At 35.4% G+C, this 22,025-nt stretch overlaps 1 protein-coding gene across 2 annotated transcripts in view; it reads left to right on the forward strand.

Annotated features, from left to right (window-relative positions):
* LOC127807118 (dicarboxylate transporter 2.1, chloroplastic-like) overlaps positions 1-21,201 on the forward strand; it is a 33,979-nt gene extending 12,778 nt beyond the window's left edge. For both annotated transcript variants that reach the window (XM_052344757.1, XM_052344755.1), the window contains one exon: positions 20,936-21,201. Coding sequence is in view for 1 of the 2 variants with exons in the window: in XM_052344755.1 (XP_052200715.1) it covers positions 20,936-20,979 (44 nt within the window). In the remaining variant the exon portion in view is untranslated. The remainder of the gene's footprint in view (positions 1-20,935) is intronic.
* Positions 21,202-22,025: the final 824 nt, after the last annotated feature.

The following is a 22,025-nucleotide window of genomic DNA, read 5'->3' on the forward strand; positions in this document are numbered from 1 at the left end:
ATTGAGATATATTTGTCATTATTAGGACCAATAAAGTTATATTTTCCAGTTAGAACTCCAGATGCAAGCGGGCTCCACGTGGAAAGACCTAAACCATAATTATTGTACAAAGGTAGGTACTTAGATTCAACCTGCAGAAGCAAAACACACCCTATAATTATGCATGTTACAGTAGATGAGGACATATTAGATACATTAGTATACAACTTAACAAAATTTTATTAAGTGAATTAGTGAATACCCATTGAGTAAATGGCATGATTGGTGTATATGTTTAAGGTGTTATTTTGGAGCTACTGTGGTTGTATATGTTTAAGGTTTCAGTTTGGTGTATTTTGGGCTTTATATTCTTAATGGCTATTAAGGAATACCCATTGAGTAAATGACAGTGAAATTTAGTGAAAGACATATATAAAGATTGGATAAAAGGAGCACTGAAATTTAGTGAGGCATACTTAGAAGGTGAGACGATTAATGATTTCACAAATTGCTCATTCAAATTAATTGAAAATAATTCCACATCTGAAAATGGTTGAAGAACAATATCATTAGCTAAGTGGACATTTACTGATTTACAGAATATAAAATATATACAACTAGAAAGTAGAAAACATATATACTTACAAATGCATGAGATCTTCAAAATCAAAAATCTAAATTTCTATATTGGACTTTGAGCTACTACTGTTTATGATAATCTTTGACAATTCTAAAATCAATATGTAAAATGAATTAGTTTATAAACAATTTTCATGTATTGAACTAACTCTTAAGTAAATTTAAAAAAGAGTAAAATTAAGTTTTATCTTCTTCGAGTTGTTCAACATACTCCAAATCTTCTTCAACACTTATTGGAGTTGTAGATGACCGAAGCCAATTATGCGTATAAATCAAGCTTTTAACCACTTTAGGAGATAGAGAACTCTTAAATGGATCAAGTACTCGACCCCCAGTGCTGAATGCAGACTCAGACGCAATATTAGAAATTGAAATTGCCAATACATCTCGAGCCATCGAAGATAGAATAGGAAACCTATGACAATTTGCTTTTCACCATTTCAAAATGTTGAATTCTTTAGGTAGAGGCTCACACACTTCACTGAAATACTTATCCAATTCTGAAGGCACAATTGTAGGTCCATTACCACCACCACACTTATGTTTTTTGAAGCGAGAAAAAAAATGGGCTTTTAGAGTTGTCCTCGTCATCCGCCACAATAGTTGGAGTAGACATTTCAGATGGCTCTCTAGCATTACCTCAAGATCCCAACTTTTTCTTATATTCCTCATATAAAGCATGTAAGGAATTTTTTTAATAACAAAACTATATCAACTCCTTTCTCACCTTGATACATATCTTTCAGTACATATTCCATATATTTTAACTTGTATCTCAGATCAAGCACCACAGCAATATAAATTAAGTGATTTGTTTTGTACGGATCTCCCCTAATATTTATCAAACTTTTCTTTCATTTTTATCTCCTTTTCCACCGTTTCAAAATTGTCACTCTCCAACCACCCTTGTAAGAGACAATGTATCTTACCAAGCTCATGAAAAATAGTGTTGGAGGGGACATATGATGAACTCGATACTCGCAAAGTTAGCTCATAAAAATGGTTTAACACTTTGACAAAAAGTCTAACCTTATTCCAATCCTCTGGATTCGGTCTTCCATCTATAGTAATAACTTGGTTCAAATCAATATTCTAATTACTTGTAAGATCAAATTTAAAACAAGAATTTTCTTCATCAAATCTCTCAAAAGCCCTCTCAAACTTCTGAGCAGTCTCTAACATCAAGTATGTGGAGTTCCATCTAGTTGTAACGTCCAACGATAACAAGCCCTTACATTCAATTTTTTTCATTTCAACACATTGTTTGAATTTTCTCAATCTTGCTGGGGATTGTCTAACATATCTTACTGCATCCCTAACTCTTGTTACCGATTCATTTAGGTCTTTCAACCCATTTTGTACAACTAAATTTATAATGTGAGCTACACACCTCATATGCAAATATTGCCCATTCATAATACTAGTATCCCATTTTGCCATTTTTTTCTTGAAATTAGCCACAACAACATCATTTGAAGTAGCATTATCCATTGTCAAAGTAAAAACTCTATCAAGTTCCCATCCCATGAGATATTTCTCAATTGCCACAGAAATGGTATCACCTTTATGACTAGTTATTGGACAAAAATTTAAGATTTTTTTCTTCAAAATCCAAGTATTGTCAATATAGTGCACTGTCAAACACATATAATTCATCTTTTGAATTGAAGTCCAAGTGTCAGTGGTTAAACAAACTATTTGACAAGAATTTTTTAACTCATTCATCATGTTCAACCTCTCTTCATTGAATAACTCAAAATAATCACAAGCTATAGTCCAACGTGAAGGAAACTGAAATTTTGGACAAATAACATTCATGAAGTGTCTAAACCTCTCATGATCAACAAACTTGAAAGGTAGCTCATCTACCATCAGTATACGACCTAAAGCCTTTCTTGCAAGAACTTGATCAAAATTTCCATTAACCATTGCAGCAACATTATCACCACCCTTTCTCTCACCCCCTATTGTAGTTGATTGAAAATGTAATTCCATTTGACGATATTCTACAATATGAGAGTGTTTCTTACAAGCTCTCATATGATTCCTTAAACCTATAGTCCTATTTTTTTTGGGATCATAGTGAAACTCCTTAGAACAATAGTTGCATCTCTCTTTAATCTCACCCTCTGAATTTGTAAACTTGGTAAAATGATCCCAAACCTCTGATTTAGCTCTTATTGGTTTTCTTTTTGCCTTCCTAAGTGATGTTGTGACTCTATCATTTTCTAATTGGTTATCTTGGGTTGGTGCTATTGGTACAAGCCTTGAACTATCATCCATACTAGGGATATTTGTGGTGTGAGTCATGTCTTCTTCTCTTGCCATCTAAAATTAGATTAATACAATTAATAATTGTAATTTTAATTTAAATGTATTTAAAGACTAAAGACTAAGTACTAAAAAGTAATTTTAATTTAATTTAAATATTTTTAAAGATTAAAGAGTAATTTTAATTTAATTTAAATATTTTTAAAGACTAAAGATTATAGTTGGAAAGTGCATCTATGTACATAAATTAGGAAACTCAATACATGAAAACAAGGATCAATTACAAAAATATCATATAGGAGTATGACTTTACGTACATTGCAAGAGGAGTATGTTGAGGCTGCTATTTCGAATGAAGTACCAGTGTAATAATACTTATACTTCATGTTAATTACATTACAATATTATTATCAAAATTAGTCTCTTTCATACTATTATTTGAATGGCTTTAGAAGGATAAGCTTAGTGGGGTTTAAATAATACCATCACTAGAATCCATATAAATCTATGTTCATAAGTAATATATTGTTTTGTGCAACTGTGCAAGCATATTATGCTGTTATAAATTGATGATGCTATTAATTAAAATATTGTTATTAATTAAATGTATTCTACTATTAATAACTTAATTAAATAGTGTTGTTAATTGAATGTATTCTGTTAGGTTATAGAGAGAGAGAGAGAGAGCCAAAAAAGAAAATAGAAAGTAGAAGAGAAAACTCTAGTTTCTAATTCTAGTGAGTTCTTTTCTTTCAATTAAATGTATTCTAGTTCTAGTGAGTTCTTTCAATTTTACATAGATTAACATAAATCATGCATATCAGTTGATTATAAATGAAGTCGGAAGCTAAACCCTAGTTTGGAGCAGAGAACAAATTAGGAATGTAGATTTTCTCATCAATAATGAATCTTAAGACAACACAAAATAAAGAAATAAACCTTTAATTCTACCCAACCAAACACAAAAATTCCACAACTACAACACATTTTCATTGTTCAATCAGCATAAGTGGCTCGCAACAGTGTACATGAAGTTGAGTACCATATCAAAACCAAAACGACAAAACCAAAATAAATCAAAAAATACCTAGGAGTGGACAGAAGATGGTCTGAACTTGAAAGGCGGACAGACGGTGGATGGACAACAGACGATCGACATTAATAAATGTAAAACCAAAAACCAAGTTAAATACCGGAGAGAAAGAGAGAGTGCAAGACGCGATGAGACTCACTTGTCACCTGTGTGACTATGTTGACGTCTAACAGTAAAGGGAAAGGTGATGGATGACAGAGGCGACGAAGGAACCAAGGGCGACAGATGATGGAGGCGACGAAGGAATCGATGGCGACGAACGGCAGAAACAACGACGGTCGGGGTTCAGTTCAGAAGGGGGTTAGGGTTTTTGATTTCGTTCTCTCTCTCTTTGAACTTGGGAAGCCTCTCGAATGGAAAATGTGGCGTGGGGACTGAATTGGGGTCGGGTTGGGGTATACGGGTTCTAAACACAAAACGACGTCATTTTATATATCGGTCGGTTCAGTTTCTTCGGGTAATTGACCGAACTAATTGAATTGATAAACCAAATCGCAATTAAACCCACCTTCTAACCGAACCGCAACCCGCTAAGCTAAATAACCAAACCGAACTGGTCGGTTCGATTGGTTCGGTTAAACTGATAAATTGCGTACCCCTATCCTTGGGCATGACCGGTTGAGGATGAACGGGGCTAAGGTGATGGCAATCAAAGAATGAGAGACGCCAACCAAGGTAATAAAGCTTCAATCTTTCCTTGTCATGGTTAACTATTTTTGGTTGTTTACCCATGGTTACTCAACAAGGGCATCCCCTTTGACAAACCTTTTGAAGAAAAATAAGTCGTGGGATTGGTAGAAGAATTGTCAAAAGACCTTTTGATGATTTAAAGGCTATCGTGATAAAGGAACCAATCTTGGTATTGCCAAATTTCACCGAGACCTTTGAAGTTCAAATGGATGCCTCGAACTTTACTATCGGGGAAGTTCTAATGAAAGATAGGCATCATATTACTTTTGAGAGCCACAAGCTCAACGACATAGAGTGTCGGTACACCGTGTTAGAAAAGAAGATGACATCTATTATTCATTGCTTGCAGGTGTGGCATCACAACTTGTTGGGCTCTAAGTTTGTCATCAAGACGTATAATGTTGCTACAAGCTACTTCCAATCACAAAAGAAGTTGACTCCTAAGGAAGCTTGATGGCAAGATTTCTTAGCAAAGTTCAACTATGTGTTGGAATATAAGCCCGGCTAGGCAAATGTTGTTGCCAATGCTTTAAGTAGGAAGGCGAAACATGTTGTTATAAGTCAAGCGAAAAGGACATTTCTAGACTCAGTCCGCAAGGGGATGGAGCATGATCCTTTGGCTAAGGAGTTGGTGAAGGCTACCCAAGAAGGGAGGACACAACGATTTTGGGTAGAGGACAGCTTACTCAACACCATGGGGCATCGCATTTACATTCCTAAGAAGAACAACTTGCTGTGAGACATCAATAAGGAATGCCATGACACGAAGTGGCTTGGTCACCCTAGGCAGAAACGCACCATGGCATTGTTGGAGTGAGCATATTTTTGGCCACAAATGAAAGGCATGGTAGAGCTTTACGTAAAGACTTGCCTTGTTTGCTAATAAGACAAAGTAAAGATTAAGGCATCGGTTGGATTGTTGGAACCTCTATTAATCCTAGAGCGTCCATGGGGTTTAATCATTGTGGACTTCATTAGTTCCTTACCCAAGTCTGAAGGATTCGGGTCAATCATGGTGGTGGTTAACATGTTTTCTAAGTATGGCATGTTCATTTCGGCCCCCAAGGATTGCACAACTAAGGAAGCGACGAGGCTATTTTTCAAGAATGTAGTGAAGTATTGGGGATTGTTGTGAAGCATCATAAGTGACCGCGATCCCTACTTCACTGGGTGGTAGTGGACGAAGTTTTTCAAACCCCTTGGATCAGATCTACACTTCTCAACAAACTTTCTCCCGTAGACTGACTGACAAACGAAAAGAGTGAATGTGTTGTTAGAGTGTTATCTTCGGTACTTTGTAAGTGCCAATTAGCGGGATTAGGCTAGGCTCCTAGAAGTCGGTTAGTTTTCTTACAATTTGCAACGAAATGAGGCCACAAGGCGGAGTCTATTTGAGTTGGCGATCGGGCAACAACTATTAACACCCTACACCTTGTCTACTACATTTGATGGAGGGAAAATGGCTAAGTCTTGGGAGAAGCATGCCGACTTAGCTCATCCTTGCTTAGAGAAGGCACAATGGTGCTTGAGGAAGTGGGTAAACATGAAGAAGCAACCCATGGAGTTCAATGTCGGTGACTAAGTCTTTGTGAATGTGATATCTCAACAATTTAGGGCATACCAGAGTGTACACAAAGGCTTGGTAAGAAGATATGAAGGGTCGTTCTCGGTGATTGCTAAGGTTGGAAAGGTTTCTTATTGCCTTGACCTACCTAACACTTTAAAGATTCATCCCATCTTCCATTTGATTATGTTGAAGCCATATCATCAAGACATGGAAGATCTTAACTGGAATGAGTCACAACGGGCACCCCCCATTGTGACTAAGTCTTTCGACAAAGAGGTTGGTGAGGTTTTGGCAGGATGAGTTGTTTGAAGAAGGAAAGTACCTCCTAGCAAGCAATACCTAATCAAGTGGAAGGGATTACTCGAGTTCGAAGCAACATATGAGGCACAAGAAGACTTGTGACAATTTGAAGAAAAGTAAAGGCATTACTCGAGTTTGTTAGTGTTAGTGCCTTTAATACTACGTCTAATATGAGTAATGAGTCTAATGATATAATATTGCATGGTCATATCTTCATTCATAACTTTCCATCTCATTTTTATGAATAAGTTCTTAGATTTCTTAGTAGACTTCTTACTCTCAGGTGTTGATACCGTGTGACTTGGATATCTAGTATATGATTTCTTAAAAGTATTCCTAGTCCTTAGACTTATCAAAAGGAGACTATGATTTGTCAATTAGTGGAGTAGCACATGGGCTACTGCCATTGTTTAACATGTGATGCATATAGTAGACATGTGGATGGGTGTTGGAGAACATCCACTGAATGTGACGCTTGCGACAGATCACATGACTTGAGGATTAATGATATGTTGCTAGCTCTTGATTGTGTATTTGGTCCTTAGACTAGAGGTGACATAGTGTCTTGTGTTTTGGTGTCAGGGATTTGTAGTTGAGTAGAACCATCTGGTGCAGTGTTCTAAAAGGCGCTAGTTGGGCACCCGGTTAGGGCTTGGCGCCTAGGAAAACTATTGTTTTTTGTTTTTTTAACTTTGTGATGTAATTTGATATTATTTTCAATTAAATCAAAGTTGAAAAGTATCAATAATACAACATAAATCAATAATGCAACAATAATGGAATAACAAGTGAAATATGGAATTAAACATGAGAAAACAAATTGTTGTAGATCAGTTCTAAGTTCAATAAGACAAAAGCAACAATAATACAACATAAACCATACTTGAAGAATCTAGGTATCTAACTATCTAATTGGACTTCTTCCTTTTCGTATTCTTCCAAGACACGATCTTCATCAGACTCAAAATCAAATTCATTGAGCTCTTACTCATCTTCTTCTTCTTCTTATTGAAAATCATTTTCATGAAGCTCTCTCATCCTAGAACGTAGCACATCAACATTCCTTTCATTTTCTCTTTTTTGGTTGTTCATCAATTTCCTATTAAATTGGACAAAGACTAAATTGTTCAACCGATTCACATCCAGTCTATTTTTTTCATCGTATGTATCTACATAAATAAAATAAAGGAAATATCAATATAAATGATAGGGATAATGAAATTAAAGTATTAAAAACGTTTTAAAGTATACACTAACCCCTTCAAAAGTGCTCCAATTTATTTCACAACCAGACGAACTACTAGTTAACAAGATGATCCTTCTCGCCATTCGTTGCAAGTTTGGAGTGTGATTTCCATAAGTTATCCACCATTTAATTACATAGGCTAAACAAGTGTAAAGTAAATAAACTTTGGCTCTGATACTAACTGTAACACCCCGCCTTTCACGACATTAAAATATATGCTAGGATTTTTTTTTTCTCATATACATCAAACATAAATCAACAATAAATCCTTAACATAACCTTTATATATAACACTCCCAAATATAGTGAAGGAATGATACATTTTAAACATAAGCGGAAGCAAGATCAGAACTTGCATGAAATCTCAAAAACATAACAAGGGTTTATAAACATCGTTTACCCAATACATCCTTACAAGCATTTAGTTAAAATCTAAATAATACGGCCGAATGAATATATGGTCCTAGTCCCACATGGGACCCACAAAAGTTCCGTCGCGATCAAGCCTCGATCACCTTCTTGCCCTTTCGGCCGCTTGCCTCGCCTGGAACGTGGAATATTCTAGGGACATAGTCCAATATTAGAAGATTAAATCTTCTAAGTGAAGGTTAGATAAGCATGAATGAATGAATGATGCATAGACATTTATAAACAGATACCCTAGTGTAACTTCCTTAGCCCACCAGCCCAGCATGAAACCCTAGGCAGAATCTCGAACTTCTACAGGATAAGCTTAACGTTGTTCCATCAATTACCCTTGGGGAATTACTGCTACACTCTTAGGGCGACATCCTAATCCCACGCACGAGTTTCAATATGACAATAATATCGTGCCATGTGAATATCATAACTTTACATGCAATAGAATATGAACAAATATGACAAAGATGATCATAACATACATAAGTATCATGCATAGAAAGGTATTCATGTCGTATATGGGTTATATGGACAAAACCACTCACCTTTCACAAAGTTTGGGTTACCTCGAAAAGTGTGCAATCATCTCGATTTTCGTGCCAACTTTGAAATTTGCATTAATTGTTTCACCTCAAATCCCAAGGCACTCTAGGCAATATATTTATTTAAATCATCAATAAAAACTATTGTTTCTCATTTTTCTTGCCATTTTCTCTATTTTTCTTCAATTAATTTCTCTAACAATCCAAAATAAATACTTACATCATTTTTTTTTCCAAATCTTTTTCCATGATAAATCCTAAAAAAAACTTCTAACAATATTAAAAAAAATTGCAGGAAATTCCATGGCCGCACGTGCCAGCGCGTGGTAGGGCGAGTGAGACTAGCGCGTGAAGCCCACGCGCCGGTCATCTTCTTCGGTGATGGCACATCGAAAAATTGGGATTTTCACACCACGACGAAGCCTAGGCCAAATTGATCCTAATGGTACTTGAATTGGCTTGAAAGGAGGCTCGGAAGCCGGTCAACTTGAAGTTCGAAGTGTCGGCCAGGCGGTCTGCCTAGGTTTCCGGCGAGGCCTCGGATCTCCTTCTTCTTTGCTTCGTTGCTCACGAAATTCTCCCGAAATGGCCTTCAACACATGGGCAACAAAAGCCCTCTATCCTTAGCTCTCAATTTGATAAAAAATGCCTTCGATTTGAGCTTCCATTCTCTGAAATTTTCGGTCACTATGAGCTTTATTTATAGGCGAAAACCGAGCTTCGAAATGGCCTTGGCCGCCTCACCCATTGCCTTAAACGTCCTCACCTCCCCTAGATCGATCTGAAAGCATCAACATGCGATTGAAAAATCAAGTTGCAGGCGTCGACAATTCGGTCAGCTTTCTTGGCCGAATTTCTCGAAAATTCGGCCACCCCGATGGCCATTGTCGGCTCATCGATCTTCACTCCTTGGCCATCCCTAACCACCCCCCATGCGAACCCAGTGGCTTTCGGCGACCCCTCGTAGCCTTGTGGGATTCCATGGCCAAGATTTTCATTTTTTTGCACCTTTGCCCCACTGTTTTGTCTTTTCTATTTTGGCCCTCTTTCACAAAAGTCCCTCTACTTTTGAATATTTCCATTAAGTCCCTCAAGTTCTAATCTTTCCATTTCTCCCTTGAAACTTTCAGAAAAATATCATTTTGACCCCCTCGAGCAATTTTGGAAAATTACACTTAGGCTCAAATTTTTGTTTTCGCTTTAAACCTCTTGGTTTCTTCTCGAAACTTCCGAAAGGTTGTCCTACTCGATGAACCGAAGCTTCCCAAAGCTTCCGTTACCTTCTCGGGAGTTTCCTACGACAATTTGGTTTTTCAACCCGATCCATAGCTGTACCGAAAATGGTTTCTGATTCGATTTCTTTCGGTCTTAAAAATCATGCCTCGATATGCTCGTTAAAGGCATTCCTATTTCCTTAGACATTTAAGCTTCAGGGTTCTTCCTTCGGCTGATTCAGTAAATTTTTCGGGCTTTTCAGATACCTATTTTTCCCCAATTTCTATTTTTTCTTTAAAATAATAAGTCAAAGTTCTTAGGTATTACACTGATAGTTGTGACAACACCAAGTTGTCCTTGGTACAACAGTTGGGGTTTCCGACGAGTTCCCCATGGTTGCCCGATAAGAGTTGTTGGAGGTGGATTTACAATCGCAACCCCCTTTGTGATATCCTACTAAAGGTCCATTAGATGGGCAGTCTCTTTTGGAGAAACGATCCCAGCTCTCATTGACCTTCGTTGAGATGGTCCTAGCATGGCTCCAGCGGAGGGTTCCATGGCAGCCTATGTGTGGACTAATTTGGTCCCCTACGTTTGTGGGGGTGGCTTGGTCAGCCAGGATAGGTACTGGAGCAAATGAGGAGCTGGATCTGGAAGCAGATTGGTGAGCCTGTACACGATGGGATTGCGGGAGCTCAACTGAGAGACCGAGAAGTTCAGGTCAGATAGGCAACGGAAGCAACTGGCATGCTCTTTGAGCTTGAGGTATTATTTACCGTTTTCTGCAATTCTATTATGTATGGTTTTGTTTTATATGCATATGGTTGCTATTACTATGTCATGAAAGAAGCGATACGCTTCTACTGTTTATTTGTTTGGTTTTTGAAAAAGCTTTAAAAATCGATTTGTCTTCTTACATTTGCCGCTTGGCGTTAGCGTTCGCCTTCTTTTCTGGCGACTTCCCATTTCAGGATCAACTTGATCCTAACCATCCATTTGAGGAGGCTTTGCCTATAAATAAGTAGGAGGCTCATTTGTACAAAGGTAGAGTGAAATGAGTATAAAGTAAGATACAGAGTATTGTAAAGCATCTTGTATAACATTCTCCCAAACTCTTGCCTTCTTGTTTTCCTTATTGCTTAAGTGTGATTCTTTTTGTGCTTAAGTCCTAACCTTAAGGCCAAGTCAAAGGCTAACTTAACATGAAAATAGTGAGAGGTGGAAGTTGGGAGATACTAAGGTTGCACGGTGCTTGAAAATGACCAAGTTCGTGACATGTCAATGCTCCAAGGGATAACATCAATACCACTACAAAAATCCCTAGCCCTGAATCAGCTTGCATTATTGGTAGACTTGTTAGCTTGAGCCAACAAGTATATATTACAGGTTGGAGTAATGCGAGTAGTCAAAGAAAACGAATATAGAGATAAGAAGAGAAAAGGAAAAGACTCTAATGAAGGGACAAACTAGAGGAAAGAGAAAGCCACAAGATATGATGATACTCTCCGGATCCAATTCAAGGAATATACCCTATTCACACAATCACGTTCCAATATTTTGCCAACTATTGAAGGATCAGACCTTATTAAATTCCCTAAGAAAATCCACAAACCCATGGGGAGAAAAAGGGATGCTTTCTGCCAATTCCATAGTACTCATGGCCACTTTACTGACAAATGCGAAGACTAAATGAATCAAATAAAGGCTCTATTTAGGGAAGGGGAACTACCAAATTTTGTAAACATAGAAACCTAGAGGGAAGAACAAACTAACTATCTTGGAGGCCAAGAGCATAATTCAAGGCTAGAAGAGCAATAAAAAAACATAAGCTTTTCCAAGAAGCATGTTTCATTGCCTGAGAGCCTAAAGCCCATAAAAGAATTCAGAATCCATATGTTCGCTTTAGGGAAGTATCATAGGCAAGGTCAATAATCTTAGGAATTATGTTATACCTTAATAAAGTGACTTTTACCTTGTTGTAGTCTTCTTTTATGTATTTTGTTTTCCAGGACAATGAATACACTAAAATGGCCAAAACTTTGCTAAACAAGTGAAACTAAATATCGAAGTGTAGAATACCCGGGAACAATCTAAAAATTGAAGCACATAAAGCGTGAGAATGGTCCAAAAATCAAAGCACATAAAACATAAGAATGGTCTAGAAACCAAAGCGTAAAAGCATGAGAATGCTTTAAAAATCGAAGCGCATAAAGCATAAGAACAGTTCAAAAATTAAAAAAAAATGCATGAATCGCAATAATGATAAAAGGAAAACCTAGTATCAAAATTGCGAAATATGCATGAGATCGAAATGAAAACCAAAATGCAAAAGCGCAAGAATGATCTAAAATAACTTAGAATCAAAAGTGATAAATGCATTAGAATGATTTAGAATCAAAAGTACAAAATAAATTAGATTGGATTGAAATCGAATATGTAAAAGCGCGATAATGATCTAGGGTACATCATTAACAAAGAATTAGGGTGTTATGACCCGTTAGTAGGTCTAGAATAATTAGTTAAATCATAATTATGTTGCGTGATAAATTTTAACATTTTGCTAATTAATTGTTAGAAATATTGTGGGAAGTATTTTATGTGTTGTAAAAGGACAAGTTAATTAAGTATAAGTAATGAATGTGTTTGGGCCAAGGGTTATAAAGTCCAATATAAGTAATAGATGAAAGATTTAGATAATGGGCTTAAATTGAATTGGGTTGTTAATTTGGCCCAAGTTCATGTGTTATTGTGTTGTGTTTTAATGGAAATGAAGAGGGCTGAGACCCAAGTTGAAAGGTTAGTGTATTGGGCCTAAATGGATTTGAGCTTGAGCCCATGTGCATAATATGTGATGTTTTAGTTAAATGAAAATGAGATGATAAAGTGACCAAAATGAGTTTAATGAATGTGTTATGTATAAAAAAGTTAAAGGGCAAATTTAGAAAAAGGGCAAAATGACCAAAAGAGTGTTAAATTATGTTGCTATGTGTGTGTGAATGGAGGCTAAAATGGGAAATGGGAGGAGGATGGTAGGGAGTAAGAGAGGTTGGCGGGAGAGCCATGCCTCCTTGCTTTTCTCTTCTTTTCCATTTCCTTCATCATTCCACCTTTTTCTCTTACTCCCTCCCAATTCTTCTTTTTCTTCTTCCTCCATTGTTAACCTTCATTGGAGCTTCAAGCAAAGGGATTTTCAAGAGTTTTATTAAGTTCTTCTTTGAGTTTCATTTTTAAGTCATGTTCTTGTTTCCTTTCTCTAATTTTTTGTTATAGCACCTTCTTAAATTTGACTTTGTTGTACTTCTTAGGCCATAACTTCTTGTGGTTATATTCAAATCCAAATTCGCTTTTTGATCCAAAAACTAGATATCATAAGCTTTATTTTATACACAAGAATCAAATTTTTTTTACCAAGATTTGAGCCTGTAATAGCCTCGTGAATTACTGCGTAAAATATACATTTTTCTGCTATGTTTTCAAGTAATCTGACCTTGTTTCGGTTTTTAGGGTATAACTCTATATGATTATATTCGATTCAAGATCCGTTTGTTTTTGTGTAAACTAGAATCGATAAGCTTCATTTTGATATACGGTTTGAATTATTTAGCTTTGAATTGAACCTGAAGTGGCTTTGTTAATCTCTGCTAGATAAATTTCATAATTCACAGTGAAGCAAAATTTGCCATGCTTTGGTTTTTGGGACATAATTCTCTGTGGTTATATCCGGTTTACAATCTGTTTCTTGCTTTGTAAAATAGACATCATAAGTTTCGACTCAGTATAGGATTTGAATTTTTTTGTTATGATTTGAACTCATAACAGTCTTGTTGAATTCTGTCCAAAATTTTATAATTTTACTATATCAATTTTGTCTTATTTCGATTTTTGTGGGATATCTCCTTACAGTTATTTTTTATTCCGAATTCGGTTGTTATTTCAAAAACTAGAGACCCAATACTTCGATTTGATATATTTTTCATAAAATTTGATTGAGAAACGAGCCGAAAATAGGCCTTTGAAGTTACCCTTTGAAATTTGAAAATTTTCTAAAATTTTGCCTAATTAATCTTTTTTGTGTGGGATACTCCTTTTATGATTAAGATGATGTTAACCTTGTTGATTTTCATACCTATTTGATGTATTTTATTCTAAAGCCTCAATAGGGTTTCAATTCACCCTATATTTCTTAAGGAATAACATATTTCTTGATTATGGTCTAGGGTCATGTATGATTTAGTGTTTCTTGCATGTATAAATTTTGATTTCTTGCGGTTGTTGTTGGGATAAAAATGTACTGTGAATATAGGTTGGACACTTTTATAAGTGTGAAAGAGTAAATAAATGTATTGAAATTTACCATGTGATCATGAGATAGTGCGCACCTTAATTTATGTAATTGTGTGGGATTTTTCTTAATCATTGAGAATTGATGTGAAATTATGATATGTATATGTGATGTATGATTATATTGATTTGCGTACCTAATATTTTTGCACAACCGCTAAGTTCTGCGGGTGAGAAAGGTTATCCTAAAGAGCGTCTGACACGAGTTAAGATGGCCATAAGATCGGTAGGTGATGCTCAAGCCACATTGATGAGTGATTAATTTTTTATTGTGTATAAATGTAAAGGCCTAATGAGCCATTATGGTGTATATAACTGTAATACCCTATGTGTGAGTATGAATTTAATTAAATAAATTATAAAAGAGAGGCATGTGGCGTTTCAAAATTGTCCTAAGTTGGCTAATGAAAGTTTATGCCTCTAGAAGGGCAATATGGTAATTTAGATATTATCCCATTAAAAGAGAATTATTATGGGTGAAAAATATGTAATAAATCCTATGGAAATGATTTAATTTTGATTAAGGTATTAAATAAATAAGAAATGACTAAATTAAGTGTATGAATGACACTTGGCAATATCTTATTAAAAAGGAAGTGAGATTTAATTTAAAAAAAAAAGAAAAATAAAATGGGTCATTCTTGCCTTTATTGAGAGCCATTATTATGTTGCATAAAGAAAATGCAAAGGAAAATAGGAGGTGGCCGTGCAATTATGGTTGAAAATGGAAGAATTAAAATAAATAAGAGAAAAATTAAAAGTTTAAGATGGATCCAATGGATGAGATATGGCCTTGGAATGGGAGTTGATCTAAGAGCCGCTAATGAGTCTTAAAAATTGGCATAGATTGCCAATATAATTAAAATTAATTAGAATGGATGGTTGAGATAACTCTTGCGTATGAATCAAGGGCTAAGATGATGTTCTCTTCACATGGATTGTGCTTCTTTGAAGGGTGGAGATTCAATCTCTATTTTAATTCATGGCTAGGATGAAAACTTTTTTTACCAAGGATTGTGTTTCTTCTCAAGGGTAGAGATTGAATCCTATGTGATCAAAGATGAGATTAAAAGTTTATTAAGTATATGGATTGTGCTTATAGTGAAGGGTGGAGATTAATTCTCTCAAACCAATAAAATTCAAGGGTTTAGATTAAATCTTGAAATGAAAATAATTAAAAGAAAATAGAAAAGAGAGGTAATATAAAGAGGAAGAAGGAATGGAAGACCAAATTTCTTAGCCAAGTGTACAATTAGAAGAAGAAGAATAGGAGAAAAGAAAGGAAGGTAAGATTCTTATACTTGGGTTTTCTTAGAAAAGAAAATAAGAAGTTTTCTTAATCCTTCTCATCTCTTAATTTTATAAATCTTCTAATATTTGAAAAAATTCTCTTAGGTTGTTGAAAGCAATAAGTACTTGGAAGCAAACGTTTGAAAATCATCTAAGAGTTAAGGTAAGGGATGACCCTATGGGTGGCGGTCTTACTTGTTTAGCAAATGTTTGTTATGACTTTCATGTGTTTGCAAGTGTATATGCATTTGTGTACTCTAGTGGACCTTTGGCTATAAGGAGGACTAGGAGTTGGGAAAAGGGGGTTGGTTGAAGTCTCCACCTTGAAAGGTTGTGAAGGTTAGGTGGACTACTCATATTTGCATTACATCTCGCATTATATGTTTATTTATGCTCTTATTTGCTTTGCATTGCACCCTTACTGAGCAATAGCTCATAAGGTCATTTTGGACCTCTTTGTAGGTGGTGAAAGTTTAAAGGGAAATGGCATATTGGAAGGGGTAAGGGCTATGAGTATAGAAGACTAGTTGTGTAGCCTTCATGTTTGTAATGGTGTTTAAAAGTTTGATGGAGTTTTAAACTTAAATATGTATCCTAATTTAGTGTATGTTGTGTAAGTACTTCATGGTTGTATGACCTTATGATGGGGTGAATGTGAGGGTTATGTTTTAATTTTTTGTAAATTAAAATTTTGGAATGCATGGGTTTTTTTTTTTAAAAAAAAAGGAGGGGGCAGCAGGTTGCTGCGGCCAATTGGCGTGCGCAGCAGGCGTGGTTGGGCCGCTGCTGCCACTTTGATGCTGTTTAAATTGTTTTTTTTAATTCTTTGTTATTCTTGGAATTTTAGGAATAAAAACAAATTTATTTAATAAAATAAATGTGAGTTTGATCCTCTAAAATATTTATTAAAATAATATAAAATTTGAGGCATTTAAAAAAAATTTCCTATATGTTGAAAAATAAAATAAAAGAGTACTTTCCTTGAATGTGGGAAAAATGGATGAGAAAACTTGATGTTTGAAATTCAAAAACTTACTCCCTAAATGATGGAAATTTGGTGTATTTTTGAAATAAATAAACGAAAAATAAATGGAGGTTTGGCTAAGGAAAAATTTATTAAATTTTTCCAAGAGGAGTTTAACTCAAATATTTTCTAAGGCTATTGAGAATGAAAAAATGGGTTAATACTTAAACTAAAATTTATTTTCTAATAATTAAAGCCTTGAGATATAGTTAAATTAAGCGACTGTGGTTTACTTATTTTTGTCGAATCCTAAGAAATGTCATCCTTGACTCTTCATTAAGAGCTAGAGAAGGGTGATGGTTTACCAATGTTTCGAGTTTATTTTCGCGCGATCTTTTCGTTATGTCCCCGAACCCTTGAGTGAAGCAAAGGGAGGGCGAAGCCTAGTTCCCACCTAGAACGATTCTTATTGAAACATAGCCCATCTCTTCATTATTACCTTAGCGAGTGAATGATTAATTAATTATTCACGAGTAACACCCGTAAGTGGGAGCGGGGTGTTACAATAACTCCCAACACTATATGTATATGCATGAGAATTGAAGTGATGTATAAAATGCATAATGAATTTGGCATGGAAATAATAACAATAAAAGAAAATTCATAATGTGACTCTTATATGTATTTTGAGCGTCAGGTGTACTCTATTTGGTCTATCCATACCTTGATTCTATACCTTCATTTGTTATATATATATACTTGCTGAACCTTGTAGTTCACCTTGCTTTCTCATGTCATTCCAAGTAAAGGAGGGACAATAGTGGAAGGCTAGTCCAGTGGGGCTAGAGCTTAGGGTTAGTGTGGTGAACAGAGACATCCCAACCAAAAGGTTCGTGGGGAGTGTTTTGTGTAAGGGCTTATGAAGTGAGGTTTTATTTTGTAAATGTTAATATTGCCCTTTTATCTTGAATTGTATGGCCATTGAGCGCAAAGAATTATGTTAAGTCAAATTGTATTTGGGAATGTATTATTTTGGCTCTTAATGGTCAGTGAGCCAAAAAAAAAAAAGTGTGCTTTACTTGAATTTATGTTGTATATCATTTTGTGATAATCTTCTTTCAGATTTTTCTATGGTAGCGGAATAATCTGAGAGTGGACCATTACATGGGGAGCAAGCATAATACACATCCATCATTCACAAAGGATTAGGGTGTGGGCATGATACCTCTCTTCTAAGTAAAAACGAAGTGTAAGTGGTAAAAGGTTTGAACGATTTACAATTCAAAAGCTAAACTGCAAGATTTTATATATTATGTAAGATACTAACATATGATATAAAGAAACAAGCATAAACCTAGAATCAGAAGCGTGTAAGGCATGAGAACGACATAGAAATAATATGTTAGTATCTTATTTGTGAGAAAATAATATGTGAGAAAATGCACGAACATGATTGGGATCATGAGGACCGATGGGTTATTAAAAACAAAGACCCCTTGAAAGCACAAATTAGAAGAATTCTTTGATAGAGCGAAGTCATCTCAAATGATTAGGGGGAAAATGATGTGTGACTTATGCACAATTAATTCAGCCAAATGTACCTTAGTCAAATATGTATATAGTGATAAAAGAAATGTCGATCCCACATAGGCTAGATCACAGTACCAAGCCAATTTTAAACTAACATAAGTTGAACTAATTAATTAATTGGATGAACAAAAAAGAAAAAGAAAAACTAAAAAGAAAAAATTAATGCAAAACTAATGTTTTTAAAAAAAATATTAATAAATGAATGCAATTAAGGTTTAAATTTCATTTAATCAAGGTTATATATTTATCTATTCAATCCAATTCAAAATAAAAAACACATTTACAGTATTTTAAAATTATTTGCAAGGGATGGTGGATTTTCTTCAATTAATTAATATGTTTTTTCAAGTCATATTTGTAATGACTTGGCATTTTGTGAAAAGAATAAATGGAAAGGAATAAGTTGATTAATTCTATGTTAAGTTAATTGTGGCTTACTAGTGGTTTGTGGGCTAAGTGGAAGATCACATTTGATGTTGATGGTTAAAGTAGTTAAATTCAGTGTTGGAAGTTCAAAGTCAAAGGTGAAATGAAATATAGAAAAGCCAAGCAAAGGAAATTATAGGGGTATGTGATGTTGAGTAATCAAAGTTAAAAGGAGGAAGCCAAGATGTTGAATATTAAAAAGTCCAAGTTAGAGGTATTAGGAAGTGGGCTGTTGAGGAAGTTTGGAGGAAATGGCTTTTAGCGGTCGACAAATGGAGTAAGGTTGTCTATCGATTGGTACAATGGACATTGTCGGTTGACAGATGGTGATAAGGTTGTTGACCGTTCGAGGCAGTTTGAGGAGAAAGTGGCTTTTGTTGGTTACCCGTTCATGTGGTTTGTCGACCGTTTGTAGGGAGAAAAGAGAGAAATTGTTAACCGATTGTGAAGGCTGGCCTCTGATTATTGACCGAGACCTTCGATCTATCGACCGATTTTGGTTAATGCACGATTTTCCAAGCCGTCTAGTATATAAATCAGGGGGAAAGGAAGGTAGTAGAAGCTTGGAGAAGTCAGTGGTAAAAGAGTGCTACGTGAGGCGGTTCTCTTTTCCTTTTCTTCTTCTTTCTTTCTCCTTTGATCATAGAGGCCTCATGATAGGTGGAGAGTGCTAGTAGGAGCTTTGTTTTCTCTATTTTGGGCTTTAGAGTGCAAGATCTCCCCTAGTAGCAGCTTTCTTCAAATAAGAATCAAAGGTGAAGCATAGTAAGGCAAGTTCCTTTTGTTCATTTCTTTCATGTGCAAGTTCTTCTTGTTCTTGTTGGTTTTTCTTCCTCTTCTTTTTTATTAAGGAACAAGCTTCATGAACTTGGGGTTGTTCCTTATGGCAAGTTTTCTATCCACCTTGTATTTTTGTGGAGGCAAGTTCTAACTCCCCTCTTAGTTCTAGAACTTTGAATCATAAGATCTTAGTGATTTATTCATGAAAAATTCCCTATTTTGGGGGAATCTTGAGAAATGTGTATATAGAAAGCCTTGTAAATCTCCCTTGATTCTTAATGATTCTTGTTGAAGCCTCTTGAATCTTTAAATATGGTTTGTTCCACCCTATAATTCTTTGGAAATGATGTATTTCTTGTTAGGGTGTAGAATATCCAAGGGATTTGGTGTGGCTTGCATGCGGTGATGTTGAAAATGCTTTGTTTCAGGTTGTAAAGTGTTCTGTCGGTTAACAGCTGACATGAGAGGATGTTGACCATTCACCCCAAGATGCACTACCAGTCAATAGATGCCTTGGGAGCTGTTAACCAATTGGCCCAAAATGGGCTAACTATCGACCGTTTTAGAGGGTTGTTGACCTATGATGATGTTTTTTCACTATTGAATTCAAGTTGTCTCTTAAGTGTTTTCCCTCATGATTCCACTTCTTAGGTAAATGTTTTGGGGGATAAATGTGCATGCATAGGCATGATAAAGGGACGATGTTGGGCCATATGAAAGCTTGTGTATGAAAAGCATTTCATGAGTATGTTTTATATATATAATGTGATATGAATGTTAAATTGTGCATGACATTTGTGTGCCAAGGATGGGTATGTTGCATACGGTTGAGTGTGGGCATTTGCATAGAATATTCGGGAAGCGTGTGATCATATGGAAACATACATGTGGCATGTCAGGACTTTTGTGTTGCATAGTAATGAATGCAAGCGACAAACTTTATCCACAGGATATATCCGCAAGCTCAGTAAGCGCAAGCCTAACGTAAAGGAGCCTCGGCTCGCAGTTACGGCTATTATACCGAAAGCTCGATAGGCATTTGCTTGACTAGAGGAAGGACTTTGGTCCACAATATCATGATGTTATGGCTATTATGTCGAAAGCTTGGTAGGCATTTGCCTGATTGTAGGAAGGACTTCGATCCACAGTACTATGATATGTTATGACTTTGGGTTGCGCTAAAGGGCCTCAAGAGTCGTTTAATATGTATAAATTATGAGTTTGTATGAGTTTAGATTTGCAAATCTCATCTATAAAGCATACGAGGAAGATGAATGGCATGGGTGCATGTGATGATGTTAATGGGGTTGTGTTGCATTACTCCTCATTGATGAGTTTACCCGCTATTGACTCGAGCTATGGTGTCTCCATTCATCGTTGACTCATGCCATCATGTTTTACATCTGTTGTGGACTCATGCTAGTGTGTATTCCTATCCTTTGATGGTGCATGTTGTTTTATGTCATTTATGGGTTGGTATTTCATGAGTTTACCTAATGTTGCAATCTATAATCTCATGTCATGTTGATTCATATTATATTTGTTGGACCTTGTAACTCATTCTTGTTTTACATAATTCTAGGTAAAGGTGAGGTTAAGGTGAATGGTGATTCTAGTTGGGCATGATTCTTTGGGGTTAGTGTACAGAGGTCTCCTGATAATAAGATCTTGGGCATGGTTTGGGTACAAGGGAAGGTAGTTTATATTTATTGTAATTCTAGTAAGTTATTTGGGCGGTTGAGCCCTAATGTATGTGCTAAATGAATGGTGTTGTAAGTAGAGGCTTATGACTTATGCTGTTGTATGAGAAAGCCTAGGAAAATGTAAAAAATGATATTTATTTTGTCTGGAATGGAAAGGGTTTTGGTTTTTATTGTCTTGTGTTGATGGTGTGAATATTCTTAATCGAATTTTATTTTGTACCTATTCTTTTTAACGCTCCCTCTCAATTTCCTTAGTCGTGGGGACTCTGGGAACATGGTCGTTACAATATTAATCATTTATTAATTCAATTCTATCATCAAATTTTTAAGCAAATATGAAAAAGACAAATAAGATGGTTTGATCATGTGAAAAGGAGACCAAGAGACGCTCTTGTGAGGAGAGTTGATGAAATGGAACAATTAATCAAAAAAAGAGGTAAAGGCAGACCTAAGAAGACTTTGAGGGAGACATTAAAGTTTGATATGAAGTGTATGGATCTCAATAAAGATATGACAAAAGATAGAAATACATGGAAGTCTAGAATTCATGTAGCCGACCCCACATAGTGGGATAAAGGCTGAATATGTTGTTGTTGTTATGAAAAAGACAAATAAGTATTAAGTTTTTTGAAAACCTCTAATTTTGGAAAGAGATTTGACTCACTAAGTTTTTTCGATTCCCATACATGAGCTAATTATCTTTCGATATTATTGTCTAATATTTGATTTAGATTGCCTATGAATCTAATTTATAATAATATTTTGGTCAATCATACATAAATCATCAAATTATTAAAAGGTGATCAATTATTTTAAAACATTAAGTATAATAATATAATTTGCTCATCCAAATAATAATTAGGTTTTGAATTGAATTAAACAAGTAATAATATAATTCCAAAATTAAAATCTATCTAAACCCTAGATAAAAGAATTTAGCTAGGCATGACTAAAAATAAAAATAAAAGT

Source organism: Diospyros lotus, chromosome 8 (assembly GCF_014633365.1).
Source record: "Diospyros lotus cultivar Yz01 chromosome 8, ASM1463336v1, whole genome shotgun sequence".
Taxonomy (NCBI): Eukaryota; Viridiplantae; Streptophyta; class Magnoliopsida; order Ericales; family Ebenaceae; genus Diospyros; species Diospyros lotus.